This window comes from Anopheles bellator, chromosome 2 (genome assembly GCF_943735745.2).
Source record: "Anopheles bellator chromosome 2, idAnoBellAS_SP24_06.2, whole genome shotgun sequence".
NCBI classification, from domain to species: Eukaryota; Metazoa; Arthropoda; class Insecta; order Diptera; family Culicidae; genus Anopheles; species Anopheles bellator.
Window position 1 is genome coordinate 69852215 of NC_071286.1, and position 14179 is coordinate 69866393.

At 51.1% G+C, this 14179-nt stretch overlaps 1 protein-coding gene across 1 annotated transcript; it reads left to right on the forward strand.

The window, feature by feature from the left end:
* Positions 1-1304: 1304 nt before the first annotated feature.
* LOC131207943 (protein Wnt-4) lies at positions 1305-7474 on the forward strand. Its single transcript, XM_058200578.1, has 5 exons — positions 1305-1468; positions 6193-6442; positions 6512-6772; positions 6839-7051; positions 7123-7474. Exons 1-5 carry the CDS (start codon positions 1305-1307, stop codon positions 7357-7359), a joined length of 1125 nt encoding a protein of 374 aa, XP_058056561.1. The 3' UTR covers positions 7360-7474.
* The last annotated feature ends 6705 nt before the right edge of the window (positions 7475-14179 follow it).

The window sequence follows — 14179 nt, forward strand, 5'->3', positions numbered from 1 at the left end:
GGTGAGCCTCGCCGAACAAGGAAAAGGCACTATGATTTATGTCCGTGAAAAATGCAGCCGCTTTTAACACTTCATTCCGTCGATCGCGTCCCACGATCGTGCCCACCACGTGCGCCGGTGGCCGTTGATCGACGGCAGCGCCCACCAGATTTGGGAGGGATAAAAGCCTCAAAACCGGACGCAACCCGGTGATGGGCGAACAAACGAAACCATTATGGTGCCGTCCAATTTACGCAACCACGGCGCGTGGTCCAACGGCCTCGAAGGTGCCCGGCCGTCATTTCACATGTTGTCACCCACACGATTTTGGGAGACAGCATTTCGGGCCGACCACCCCGCGGTGTCTTGAAGTCCTCGGCAAGCGAAAGGTCCACTCCTTCCGTTGGCCAGAGCATGATCCTGTAACGGCGCGATCGTGAAGTGTCCATGCGAAGTGATGGGTTCACGTTGAACCTGGTCCACACCAGGTCCGAGCGAGACCGAATGAACGAGAGAACGAAACGGGACGAACACCCCACTGGAAGCAGCCCGAGCAGTGTCCGAAAATGGCCGAACGCCGGCAGCGCGAGAACCGAACCGTGGTCGTGGTTTGGAAAGCGCCTTTTCCACTTCGGACTCTTCGGCGTTGTGGGGACGATTTTTCGCGTCGGGTTTGGTGAGGGGGATCCCCGCGACACACGGGGGGGGGCGAATGGCGACGGTCAGCTAAAGTCTCCGCAGCAACCGCGAACGACGGATCGCGCGCGCCCCAAGCGAAGAATGCACCGCCGGGAACCGGAACATTCCAACGCCCAACGCCAGGAGTCCACCGGAGAGTGATCCTTGCTGCCTGCTGCTGCTGCTGCTGCTCGGGGCAATCGAAAGTAAAACCGTGTGCCTGCCAGAGGCCAGAGCTTTGTGCGCGCCATGTGACAGTTCGGCGCACGGCGGATGGTCCCGGCCGCGCAGAATATGCAGCGGCGGCGCGCCCGACGGGCGACGAGCGAATGAAGGAAGGCCCGCGGCTCGGTTGCGTGTGTGTCGTCGGCCGCGCGTTAGTCCGTGTTAGTGTGCGGCCCGGCGAGGATTGAACTCCGTGAGTTTCGTCGTCGCGCGTCGTCGTCATGATTGTTTCGTGGTGGTCAGTGATCGGTGAAGCGATCTTGCTCCTGGGGAGGTGAACAACAACGGAACAGTGGACAGAGTGCGAGAACCAATCGTTTTTTGGGTGCGGAGCGTCCAGGATCCAGCCCGAGGAGGTGTGCTAAGTGAAACCTTTCTGTGTGGAACGATAATTGATAACGGAACTGCGGCAAGTCCGTGCGATGTCCGACGACGAAGTGGTGAAATCGACGGCCGGTGGGGTGTCTTCGTCGGGCAAATGGGCGGCGGCCCCGGCATTCCGGCAGAGAACCGTCCTGGTCGGTTTGCTGATCGTGAGTGCGCTCTGTTGTCTCATCGAGTGCAACGATGTTATCACATCCAAGGGGTGAGTTTTGCCAGGAGTTTTATCGAAGATTCGTGCCAACCCTTATCGCGCTACAAATAATGCTTAGAAATAATCATTTCGTAGAATCGGAAAGAGCTGTCCAAAATACGCTTTATTTGATGTTTGAAATTGTTTCGTCATCTGAGCACGAGAGGTTGACTTGCATTTGCGTGTTTTTTTACGGTTTCGGCTCACCTTCATCAGGGTATCGATTTGGCACCAACGGACTTTTCTCTTTTCTGAGGCGCAAATGATCACTCAAAATGGTTTCCACTGATCCTTTCGATACTCCGACAAGGTCAGCAAGATCTCGGACTGTCAATCGACGATTCTGGAGCACCAGTTCTTCGATTTTATCAACGCTTTCCGAATCCTCTTTGACCATTTTGTACCACTTTTAAACTCTTGTTTTCGTTGGAGCTTGCTCACCAAAGCCCTTCTGAAACACTTTCAAATATTTATTTTCAATGAGTATTTTCACATATAATTCCGAAATTACCTTTACTTTCTGGCCACAATCAATGTTGTTAAACTCGTTCAATCGCATCACAAACTATGCCTCCCGATTCCGGTTTAGCATCAACAGTCGATGCAAGCATTCCCTGTCGTACATGTTTGCGATGCCACCATTTTCAATAATCCCCGCCCGGCTCAACAAGTCGAATGCAAATTTGTGCAGCCAACCGATCGTTTGCAGTGTCCACAACAGGAGTAAAGTGCTCCGTTCTTCTCGCTTCCGCTTCCTTCCCGGCCGGTTTCGGAGCTGAGCCGGGAAGTTAATAATCTTAACAACTTTATTTATCTCGCACCGTGTGCCAGCGCAAAAGCGAAAAAAAAGAACTTTATTAAACCCGAAAGAGCACACACAGAGCATGGCGCGGACGCCGAGAGCGTATCTCAACGGGCTTGTCAAATATTTACTACTTACAGCTTTTCTCCCACGATCACCGTGCGTTTCGCTAAATCAACCAATCCTGGCCTGGCCGGTGCAGACCGGGGAATTAATTTACATCGATATCGGTTGGCAAGTTTTCCCCACATCAATTATTATAATTGACCGGCGCAACCAAACATCCGACTGGCCGATGATTTGCTTTGCCACAATTACCAGCCCAGATCCATTTACATGGGGCGCGCGGCGTGGCCAGCCAGCCTTCGGCCGCATTCCGGCAGATACTTAAGCCTCGAAATGAGCGATAACGTGAAATCGAATTAAAATTTATAGACATTGAGCGCTTGTTGTTTGACTTTCGGCGAATGTTGCTTTTCGGTTGACCGACCGAGAGCCTGAGGTCGCTCTCTGGTTGGCAAAATTTGGATATGGCGCAACAATGCGGCGGTGCCCCAGAACCCGAGAAGGCTCATCAAACATGCAGGATCGGCCGCCGGAACGAAGCCACCAAAGAAACAACCCACAACAAATGCCCGGTGGCCGATGGGGATGCCGAAATAAAAAAATGAGCATCGCTCCTCGATAAGCTGTGGGGTGCTGGGTGGATGGAGTTAATGGAATGCCGAGCCGAGGTCCGCTTGATTTGCGACGACGGTGGCAATCAGTCAGTGTTTGATACAATCGCCCTTTTCGGAATGAAATGTCGAATTGAATTTTTAATGTGCACGCAAAACACCAACCCAACCCGGGCCTGGTTAACCTGCTAAAGGGACAAATTATTGGCGCCCTGCCCCTTGTTGCGCATTCCTTCGGTGGCCGGTATGCGGATCCGATCGGCTTCAACATACTGCCTGCCGGTTTTATTGCTCCCGCTCCCGTGTGCGGCTGCCTATCGCCAAATATTTTAATTAATTTATGAATATTTGATACAGTAATGTCAACGATTCGGGATCGGCAAATCGAACAGGAAAATCCTACCTCATCGCCAGAATGCCGTGCCATGTTCCGGCCCCGTCGCTTTTGTGTAAACGATTCCGATTCGACGAATCGCACTACTTTTTTGCGTGCTTCGCCATCGATGATACCGTTTGATGGGACATTTTTAGACGTTAAATAATTAATATCGTTCCGTGCCGGACGAATGGCGGCTGCCATTTCAAAGCAAATAGCGTACGGGGTTTGCTCACCCAGAGCATTACCGTTAAAATTGGAATAAAATGTGCCATTTTTTCTTCAATGAATTTCGAAACGCTACACCAAAAACCACCATATGGCGTACCGTAATCCTTAATAATTGCGTCTAGTTTGTTCCCCAAAAACGAACCCGGCGCAATGCAGCCACCGGAATCAATTCCGTTTACGACTTTTCCGTCTGCAGTCCGCACCACCCGGCGGCCTGCCTCTCGGTTCTGGTTCGACTAATGGCGCTCTCCGAAAAGGCTCTCCGGGGCCGTCGTACGAGGAAACACACGGCACCACCACTCAACAAGTGGCCACACTTACGGCGCACGGCGTATTTCCCCCCGTGCCAATTTTGTGTCCCGTTTTGTCTGGCTCTAGCCTGTGTCCTGGGCCACAAAAGGATCACTCCTTCAATGGGTGGGCGAAAATGGTTAAAAATAATACAGATCTCTTTCCATGCACACGGTGCCGGTGCCGGTTCCGTGGGTGAATCGCGAACGTGATCCGTTTCCTTTTTTGCCCTCGACGAATGGAGGTTCTTTGTTGCACATACGAGGAGTCACATACGACGGGCTGAATGGAAGCTTCTTTGCCCCATTGCGGTCCATTGCCCCCTTCGTGCCCGACGATTGTGCCCGCCTCGGAAGTCGAAAGTCAATTTCCTTATGAAAATATCGCGAGCAAAATTAGCCACCGTTTAGTGGGCCGCCTCGTCCCGTCCCCGGCCCGGCCCCGGAACTCCTACACCCAGCGAAAGTGCGCCATGTGTGTGCCTTTTCATTAATAACTCGCGAATGCTCCGTCGCATCTTCGAGATATTAGCATGGGGCAGGCAGACAAGGTCCGTGGGCCGTGGGTTTTTAGCGGAAAATGACACTGGGTAAACACACCGTGGGGTGGGGAGGGGCCCCTCCACTCCGGGTACGTTGCAGGTGGTCGCTGAATTGCATTCGTTCGTTCGTTCGTTCGTTTTTTTCGGACTAAAACTCCCTTGCAGATAATGCTCGCGGTTGTCGTTGAATAGCCGCCCGTCAAGGTGTGTGCATAACGGCATGTCGACGGCGGCTGGGACGAGTCCTGGGTTTGAAGAAGCAAACACATTTCAGGTCGCCGCGTAAACAGGCTGAAACACAGCATAACGTCGTTCGCGACAATAACAAAATTGCCTTTCCACTCGATGAGGCCCCCGGCAGAGCGCGTTAGATGCACTTTGCGTTAGACGCACCGGGGGCTAATTAATTCGTTGTCAATGATGTGACGAGCGATTACCACCACGGGGCGGTAATGTCCGTGGGTAGGGCATCCTCTTGAGCCCGAGTGGTGGTGAGCGGCTTAATGTAGTACTCTAGTGGCAGTTTGGAAACAGTTTAACCACAGCCTAGGAACCGGTTACATACAAAGAAACCGTTCCAATCATATTCTTCACTGCCGTGCCAAATCGAAAATGTTTAATAATGCCACCGTTGCACGCCTTAATTACATTTAAATAAATCCGTTACTCGAATTAGCACCGTCGTTTCAAATTTTGAAAACGATCACTTCGATAAGTTATTTTTCTATAATCTCGAAAAAGTTGTTTTCTTGGATAAGTTGGAAATATTTCAGCCCTTTGCGGATAACGGTTGGTTGTGGTGAAATGTTTCAAAGCGTTTGTGCCGCGGACCGGAGCTTTTTGAATTTGGATCCGTTTTGTTGCTTCGTTAGTTCTATTAATCCACAAGCTAAGAAACATTGTAAATCGGAAATTACTCTAAGCCAGTGTTATGATTTTTCAATGTTTTATTGTTTCGTTTCGGATTTAGTACAATTATTGAATAGCTACGAAGACGAGTTATGATATGTATGCGTTTGTATGTTCGTTTGCTTGCTTTTAGTACTTGTAGTAGAAATTCGAAATAGAGATATGTTTCTTTCCGTTGTTGGTTTCATTACTGTCTCTTCCCAGAGCGTTCTGGTGTCGTCAATCGATAGGACGAAGGTTTGCAGCACGTTGTATGCTTTTCACATTTTCAGAGGAATGCTCAGAGCAATGCTCAAAGGAGTTGCCAGGAAACTTCGTTAGTTTCGCACGCGGTCCGCAGTCAAATAATTTTTCATTATTTATTGATTTATTTTTTTTGTTTAAAGTTTTTTGTTTTCGTTTTTTTGTTTAAAATTTCACGACTTTTGGATTTCGTTTTGGGATTTCGCGTTTGTTGCGGATTGCTTCGCGCAAATTGCGCATAACTTGCAGAAAATATTCTTTCTTAACCGTTCTATCCTTTGGCAACACCACGACGACCCTGCAATTGAAGAAAACTTTAAGCAAAACTGTTCCCAATAGACCAAACTTGGCTTTTTGACGTTCACATCTTCTCGGTCATATGAAAAAAAATTGAACCAACGATAAGCGCTGCATTTGGTCTTAATAGCTTCATCATAAGCCATCGAATCGAATCGAATCGAATAAAGCTTTTTTTTTAAATCACAAATTTCGGGATACTTTATTGTCACAATGTAAACATTTGATTTCTTAAAAAAAACACGATTCTCAAGTTAAGACCTGTACCTGTAAACTAAAGTTAAGACCTGTAAACTTTGAGCGGTCGAAATGCAATCATGGTGCATCCTTTGCCTCTTTTGAGTTTTCTTTATCCCTTCCCTTCCACAGGGAGTCACCTTCGGTGCCGGCGAAAAACACGGTGATGGCCGTGTTCAGCCCGATAACCAAATCGCCCGGCCCGTGCCGGTATCTAGTCGGGACACGGAAGCAGAACCATCAGTGCCGGCGCGATATCGGGTTGCCGGAAGCGATCAAGGAGGCGCGCCGGCTAGCCGTCACGCACTGCGAGGAGCAATTCCGGTACTACCGGTGGAACTGCTCGATCGAGACGAGGGGAAAGCGAAACATTTTCAAAAAGGTAACCGATCCGCACCGAATTGGGTGTCTTCGGTCCGGTAATGGTGTGCCATTCCCCTTTCTCTTCCAGGTTTATCGGGAGACGGCTTTCGTGCACGCTCTCACAGCGGCCGCCATTACGCACGCGGTGGCACGAGCCTGCGCCGAGGGCCGGATGAGCAAGTGTCAGTGTGCGTCCGAGCGGAAACCGGAAGCGACGCGCCTGGCCTGGCGCTGGGGCGGCTGTAGTGACAACGTGAAGCACGGGAAGCGCGTGGCACGGAACTTTCTCGAACTCCAGCAACCCCTGGACGATGATCCGGTGCTGGACATGCTGCGTCACGACAGTGAGGTGGGTAGCCCAGGGCCAGGTCCTGCCAGATCACTCCAGCTAATTCGCTTCCACTCTCCGCTCCAGGTTGGCATCCAGGCCATCACGAGTGCGATGACGGATCGGTGCAAGTGCCACGGAGTGTCCGGTTCGTGCTCAATGAAGACTTGCTGGCGGCGACTGGGTGACTTCAACACGACGGCCGCCATGCTGCGCACCAAGTATCACCTGGCCATCCGGAAGATTCCGGTGAACAACAAAACTGCGCGCCGTTCGGCCCCGAGAGAGTTTCGTCCCAAGGTAAGGACTCCGCAGAGGTTCCAACGGTTCCACTACTAACCTGTGCCGGTTGGGCAACTCGCTCCCCACAGGAAACGATCTACGATCAGCTGTACTACTTCGAGACGTCACCGACATTTTGCTCGGTGACACGTGGACGCCGCTGCCTGCATCCGGACAACTGCGCCACGCTTTGCTGCGGTCGCGGCTACACCACCAAGGTGATCAAGACGATCGAGAAGTGCCGTTGCCGATTCACCAATGGCCGCTGCTGTCAGGTGGTGTGCGACTACTGCGAGAAGTACGAGGATCGGTACTACTGTAAATAGCTTCCCGGAATGGCGGCTCCCGCGGGATCGATTGTGCGCTTATTTATTATCCCCGTCACTTCGTCAACCGTAGTCACTTCGTAGTCCTGCCCTAGCTCTGGCCTAGTTTATAGTCAACCCCCCAGTTTTCGATGTACATTTCGCATGATGTCTGGACGATTCCGGACTCCGCTTCCAAACCAGTGGCCATCCTCCTCGTAATCTCTGCCTCTGCCGCGCGGGCACACGCAATAGAAAGCTCTGGCGTGCCACCCGGTTGCCAGTTTAGCGTAGTTCGATGTCACCGTGAGTCCTTGTGAGTGTGTATGTGTGTAGTACTCGAGAAACTTCGAGGTTAGTCCGGCTCGCTCGGGTTAGTTAGCTTTGTACTTTGTCGCTCTTTTTCCACATTTCCACCGCCGAAACGTTTCTTGATAAAAATATCTCCCACAAACAACAACAACGACAACAAAAATCGAATAAAATACTTGTAGAATGTATTCGTGCCCTATCGCCGAGTTTTATCCCCCCGCCTCCGCCCTCTGTTTGACCTCGGCCGCCGACGCCGACGAAATTGGAGCACACGGCTCGTGGCAAACTCGGGAAGCTGCGGAACAGGAATCGTCCCCAAGCCACAACGTTCTACAGTGTCCTAGTGCCCTCCTGTAAACTTCTGTCTGGTATCCTTTTCGATACACGATGCTCCCGTGGCCGGCCCGCGAGAGAGACTCGGTCACTCTCGCGCTCTCTCATTTTATGGTCAACCTCCGAACTCTCGCACTCGTTCTTGCCGTAGTAGCATAAATACTCCATCGCGCGAGCACTATCTTATCCGAAAGTGGGCCCGCTTGGCCTCCACGACGGGCCGGGCCGGTTACCGATTAAGGGGCTGAACGATTGAAAAGTGACCCACATATCTCGGCCGACGTCGAAGGACAGCTGGTGTGGCGAGCAAACAAACGCACGGCACCCCAGCCCGATAAAGAGACAAACATGGGACAAGCTTGAAGCGTTTGCTAACGAACCGGGGACGACGTGATCGGCGGCTTTGCTGGCCAAACAGACCTACCACCACTCGCTCTCTCTCACGGCAAACGTCACGCACGCCTTGGAGGTGTTGGGGTGGCTCGTGTGTTTGAACTAAACCCGTCGCACCCGTCCCACCCGTTCGGCACCAAATATAGAGGGGCTTCGCAAAGGGCCCACTGGGGACCGACTATCAGCTCCTTGGCAGGTCAAAACATCGCAAACAGCTGTTCCCAGGCGATTAGCGAAGATGCTGCAGCTGTGCAAGTCTCTTGGGGACATCATAACAACGTACGTACAGTCGGTGACGAAAAGTATCGCGACCAACAAGCGAGCTCTCGCGCTCTCTCTATCTCTCTCACTGGAACATGGTTCACCTTCGCGAAAGGTGACTCGCGATTACTGGGGTGTTCAATAAGTTCGTAGCCTCGGTAACTCAGGGCGCCACTACACCCTTCATATGAACGTTTGTGAAGTTTCATTTGAATTGGTCGCTTATTTTTTTGGCACGCGATTTAGTATCGGCATGTCACAGAATGTTGTTCAACAGAAAAAAATTAAGTATCGTGCAGTGATTGAATTTTTGTTTTTAAAAAGTTTAAAAGCAACGGAAAATTATGAACGAATGTTGAAAGTGTATAAGGACTTTTCACCTCTAATTAGGGGGTTGAAAGGGGTGTTTCTGATTTTAAACGTGATCATACTAGCCTTCAAGATGATCCATCGCTAAAATGTCAAAAACAGACACAACGCCTGAAATTGTAGATAATACAGGATGTCGTATTGGAAAATCGTCAAATCAATGAAAGAGATTTAGTCTAAGGCCTAGCCATCTCATTGAGCAGTACAACCAATATTTTTGAAGTATTGGGTTTCAGAAAGTTGTGTGTAAAATGGGTACCGCATTCGCTAAAGTTAGAACAAACTGTCAAAACAATAAATTTTGATTATTGTTAAAACCTTTTAGGCCAGCTGAAAGAGAAAATTCGTGAAAAAAGCGTCACAAAAGCATTTTTGAAATAGCAAAAATCCATGAACTAAATTTCGAATTGCTGGAGTATTGACCGTATTCGCAAGATTTGTTTCTTAGATACTTCCATCTGTTTTCAGACCCAAATAAATCATGCTTGAAAAATTGAAATTTTTGTAGGCGTTACAGTTTTTTTTCCTTCAGGATGGAATTCTTCAATTGGAGTCCCGTTGGATCAAGTACCCCCTACTGTATAACAAAGTGAATTTCAAACCATAAAAATGGAGGCTTTCTTATCGAGGCAAAGAACTTATTGAACAGCCTAGTAGAAGAGATTCTGAGCGAACGGTGAGATAGCGCGAGAGCGAGCGAGCCACGAGCGAGCGGTGGGCTCACCTCACTCGGTCAGTGGGGCTGGAAAAATGGTTCTGAGCGACCATTTTCCGCACACTCCGCTTATTGTGTTTTGGTTCGTTCGCCAAGCTCTAAGTGTGTGGCTCCCAGTCACAGAGGGCCTCTGGGGTGGGCTTTTCCGTTTCAGTACGCGCGTTTGCCAATCTAGTGCTCGCAGGTGATACGGTCTCAGTGTTTGTGTTTTGCAGTTTAATCCTTTTCGCTTGTTCGCGAAACGCCTAGAAGCATCCTGCATCGTGCTCCAGTCCTTTTTTTGGTTGGCTTTAAGGAGGAGTAAGCGTGTCAAATCCAAGCAGCCTCAGTCGCAGTCGCAGTATCCACAGTGCGTTTATCCGAATCTGCCAGCATCTTCGCCGTGGCGGTCGCCGTGTTTTGTAGCTCGTTTTCGAGGTCTTCGATTTTTCTCGCCACTTCTCGATGAAAACGACCCGTCCATAGCGGGGGTGAGGGCGTCGGGTGCGCGTGTGTGTCGACATCTTAATCAACGGGAGCCGATGGAAAAAGCAATATCGGGCCCACCGAACGGCCACCGTTTGGGGTGTATCTGAAGTGAGAAGCTGGCGAACGTAATTACCGTGTGAACGTGAGGTGAGTGTGTGGCGTGTGTTTAGTGAGTTTTTCGTGCCATTTTCCTCGCCAGCTCCGACGTGCTCCGATTTCCACGAAAGTGGCCGGAAAGTTGAGTTGAGCATTTAGCGTGCGCCAGGCTTTAATTAAATTACCAACAAGACACACTCAACCGGGGTGCGGGGAAAATGTAGTGGTAAACCGAGGCCTGCTTTTCCGACCTTCCACGAACCAGCATCGAAACCGGGTTGACCGTTCCCAGTACTAGGAGCTTTTTGAGCACGGAACACACGGGCAGCAGAGCGTAGGACAATCTTCGAAGACGAGCAGTGACTAGCAGTCCGACAGCAGGACATCGAACAAAAGCCGAAACAGCCGAAAAGGTAATGAAACGTTGATCTTCGTTTTGCGTGAATTCGTAGCCAAAAATAGACCGCCGATAAAATTCAATATCGCGCGCCCCCAAAGCATCCTTGCGGTCGGTCGTGTTCCGCGAAGGCAAGGAACGTGAAGCCAATCCCAGAAAAGCATTACGAAGCCCACGAATTCGCTTTTCTTGGAGGTGTTTCCCACACTGGGGCTTTCGGCATTAATGTTTCATCTTTGTTTGGGTGAAGTTTGTAATTCGATAACTCCTACACGAGTGGCACATTTGCACCTTCTTACTGATTTGCCGAGTTTGTGAACAGCACACCCAAATTCGTTCACTAATGCCCAGACAAGGACGCTCGGGCGTTCGGAAAAAAACGTCGGACGTGATGCAGAGCTTAACAAATAACTTTGAGAAAGTTGCAGGTGCAAGGGAGCCTGCGGGCTGCTGCGCTGCTGTGTGGCGACAATGGCGGCATTGTCCCACCTGATCGTCGAGAGGCGGGTGGAGTGCACAAAGATGCAGCTTGCAGTTCCTCCCGACGACCGCAGGCACCGCAATTAAAACGATGGTTTAATAATTGGGCCCCACTAATCCGGGAGCGGCAGTGCGCAAGCAACAATTGACCATCGGAATGCGCTCCATTAGCTGCCCTCAGTTCCCCACACCTCATGTGGGAAAATTTGTGTGCGACCTCGCAACAATGTAACAATGGTGACACAGTGGGCGCTTAATCTGACAGATGTCACGTGATGTCGGGCTAGAAAAATGGTGCAAATCTAATCACGGTCCTCAGCGGACGGAAAGTGATTAGTCTGGTGGGCGACGGACGGATGGGCCTCCGTTCTCCGGGACGTGACAACGATTCGAAGGAGGCCGTTCAGCGATGTGAAAGATTGGAGGCTGTGCGCGTGCCGTGATTGACATAGGTCCGTGTGACATTCCTCTCGGAAGCGCCCGTCGAAACTACTGTCAGCTCCGGACCACTGCGCCAGATATGCTAATGAACGAGTGTCATAAAAATCATCTTTCAATCCCGAAAGCGTGTCTGCGCTCTGCGGGTGGCATATTTTTCCGGTCGCCGAAGCACCCGAAAAACAACCCAAATCCAAGGTCCTCGACTCGTGAGCGATGATGAGCATCAACAACCAGCCTGGTAGAGTGGAACGTGACTCTCAAGGACCCCGCAATCGCAAGGGAGATTCACTTTGAAAGGCAAATGAAAATCCATTACCAACTCTAGTTCCCTACGGTCCCCGGGTCGCTTCCGAGAAGCAATCGAATCTTTCGATGGGCACTTTTCCGCGGGAAAAGCAATGGCCAAGTGCGTCGCAGATCGTGCCACAAATTGCGTCAAAGAAGATCGAGTGGCGTTCGTGAGCCGACATTGTACCGCAACGAGGGACAAGGCAATAAACCGAATTGCCTTGTCCGCTGGCACGTCTGGTCGGCATCCTATTAGCGTTGGCGCCCTTGACTGCGCCGTATGCGGTCCTTAATAAGGGCCAATGAACCGTGCTGCAACCTATTGGGAGGCAGAGCATCCCATCTCATTACCCGAGCCAGTAATGTGTCTGCGAAAACTCATCGTTTGACACGAAATGGTTCCCAAAACGATTTCGCACGCTGTTCACGCGACAGGACCGTATCCGTCCAAGGATCCAAGTATCTCCACGGAACCACCGGGAGCTGGCCCCCATTTGCGATGCAGAGCTAATATTGTGACGACAAAAGATGCACAAGATGAAAGATTGTCCGCTCCAGAACAGAAAACAACGGCCGCACCAACGACGACAACGACGGGAGGTCAAGCAAATCTATTTTGGTTCACCGCTCTCCGAGACTCTCCGGGACCGCTGCGCTCCGGGACATCATACATCATTCTCCATTCGGTTGGTTCACCGTTTCTTTTTGCATTCCTCGGCCGTGCATTTTCATTTGTTTCGATGGGTTCCGGTTTCGGGTTTGCCGACGACCAGCCCCCGAGGACGTTCGAGAAGTGAAGATAAACGCCCCTATCGCACATCGGCCTGGACCTTCTCTCCAGTAAGTGACACTTTTACAATTCTTCCATCCGTCCGTTCGGTGGCTGATTAAGTTATATTTATTCACCGTCACTGCTGGGCCTGGCGAGGTCGAGTAAACAGCGCCACCGCTCCGACCAGCTGACCAGAGCCGTGCACGTCGTAAAGCGGGTTTTACGTCCACCGCTGTTGATGGTCGCCAAACACAAACAACGGTTTCTTGCACAACAACCAACAGGCCAGGTCCGTCCGGGACCGGGGACGAGGACTTCCGGTGCATTCCGGTGGGAGATGGGATGGGTGCCAAAGGATTTTAATTTCATTTTTCAATCATTTTTCCACTCGGCCGCGTCCGATGGTCAATTAAAGCGAGGGTTTATTAAAACTCAACTCGCTTTAATCACATCAGCTAGTCGTCCGGAGACTGTGCGAGATCGACGACGATAACGGAGGGTGACATGTACTTAACGGCCGCCGATGGGTATCGTCATTATTACATTGACGAGCGCAGCATACATACCGACACCCACGGGGCGGTTTGTAGGACCGACCCGGTTTCGCCCCCCACCATGGTTCGATTCAAGGATTTATGTGATCGATTTCGAGCGGACAGCTCGCCATCGGACTGCGACCTCTGCGAAGGACCTCAACCTGCAACCACGACGGAGACGGAGTCATTTAAAAGTCATTTGGGGACCAGTTTTCTTGGGGCCCTTACGTGGCACGCCTCCACCCGGGCGATACCAATCGTCGCAAAATATTCCATCCACACGGTCTGACGTGCCGACTAATCATATCTTGTCGCGCAGATCGACGGCCAGACGCTCGACTCGACCCGCGGCCAATTAGATCGGTAAGGGTCCGGGTCTCGCCTAGTGGTTCTTGTGGCAATGGTGATCTTGCAAAAAAAAAACTCTAGGGGCCAATTTGAGTGAATGAATTCTTAATTAAACGGATGGCGTGGGCAGCGCGCTCTCTAAGTGGGTCTCCGTCGGTGGCGATGGTCACAAATTGGCGTACGCAGCTTGGAACCCTAGTTTTGGGCCACACCGCACGTGTCCTCTTCGCTGCGAGTGACACAGCCGAAACCTTGACACCGTAGCTTCTCGATTGACTCGAGCCCGCGAAGTCTGAAAGGAGCAGCTACCCTGAATGACGGTACTTCAAGGATCTTCACTCATTCTTCGCGCTCGGCTAGGCTCTTGGCACGCCGCCAAGAGCCCGGCATCATGCAACGAAATGGACACGTTCACTCGATGCAGCACTACAGCCCGGATGCCGGCAGTTCCAGGAAACCAGTTCCAGGGCCGCCAGTGGAAATCGTGGGCAGTAGGCTTCAAACGGCCCATTTCGAGTAGGCAGACACACTAAAAGTCACACTCGTCCTTGTAAGAAGCACTGGAGATGGGACCGGAATTCGCCAGCCAAGGACCTGCCGGTGGATGACGGGTCACTTGACGGAACTGCTGC

Bases quoted from the DNA above. Each gene is read 5' to 3' on its own strand.
- LOC131207943 (XM_058200578.1), top strand. From the start codon at position 1,305: ATGTCCGACGACGAAGTGGTGAAATCGACGGCCGGTGGGGTGTCTTCG. The intron at 1,469-6,192 runs GTGAGTTTTGCC...TCCCTTCCACAG, and splicing joins GATGTTATCACATCCAAGGG to GGAGTCACCTTCGGTGCCGG. The intron at 6,443-6,511 runs GTAACCGATCCG...TTTCTCTTCCAG, and splicing joins AGCGAAACATTTTCAAAAAG to GTTTATCGGGAGACGGCTTT.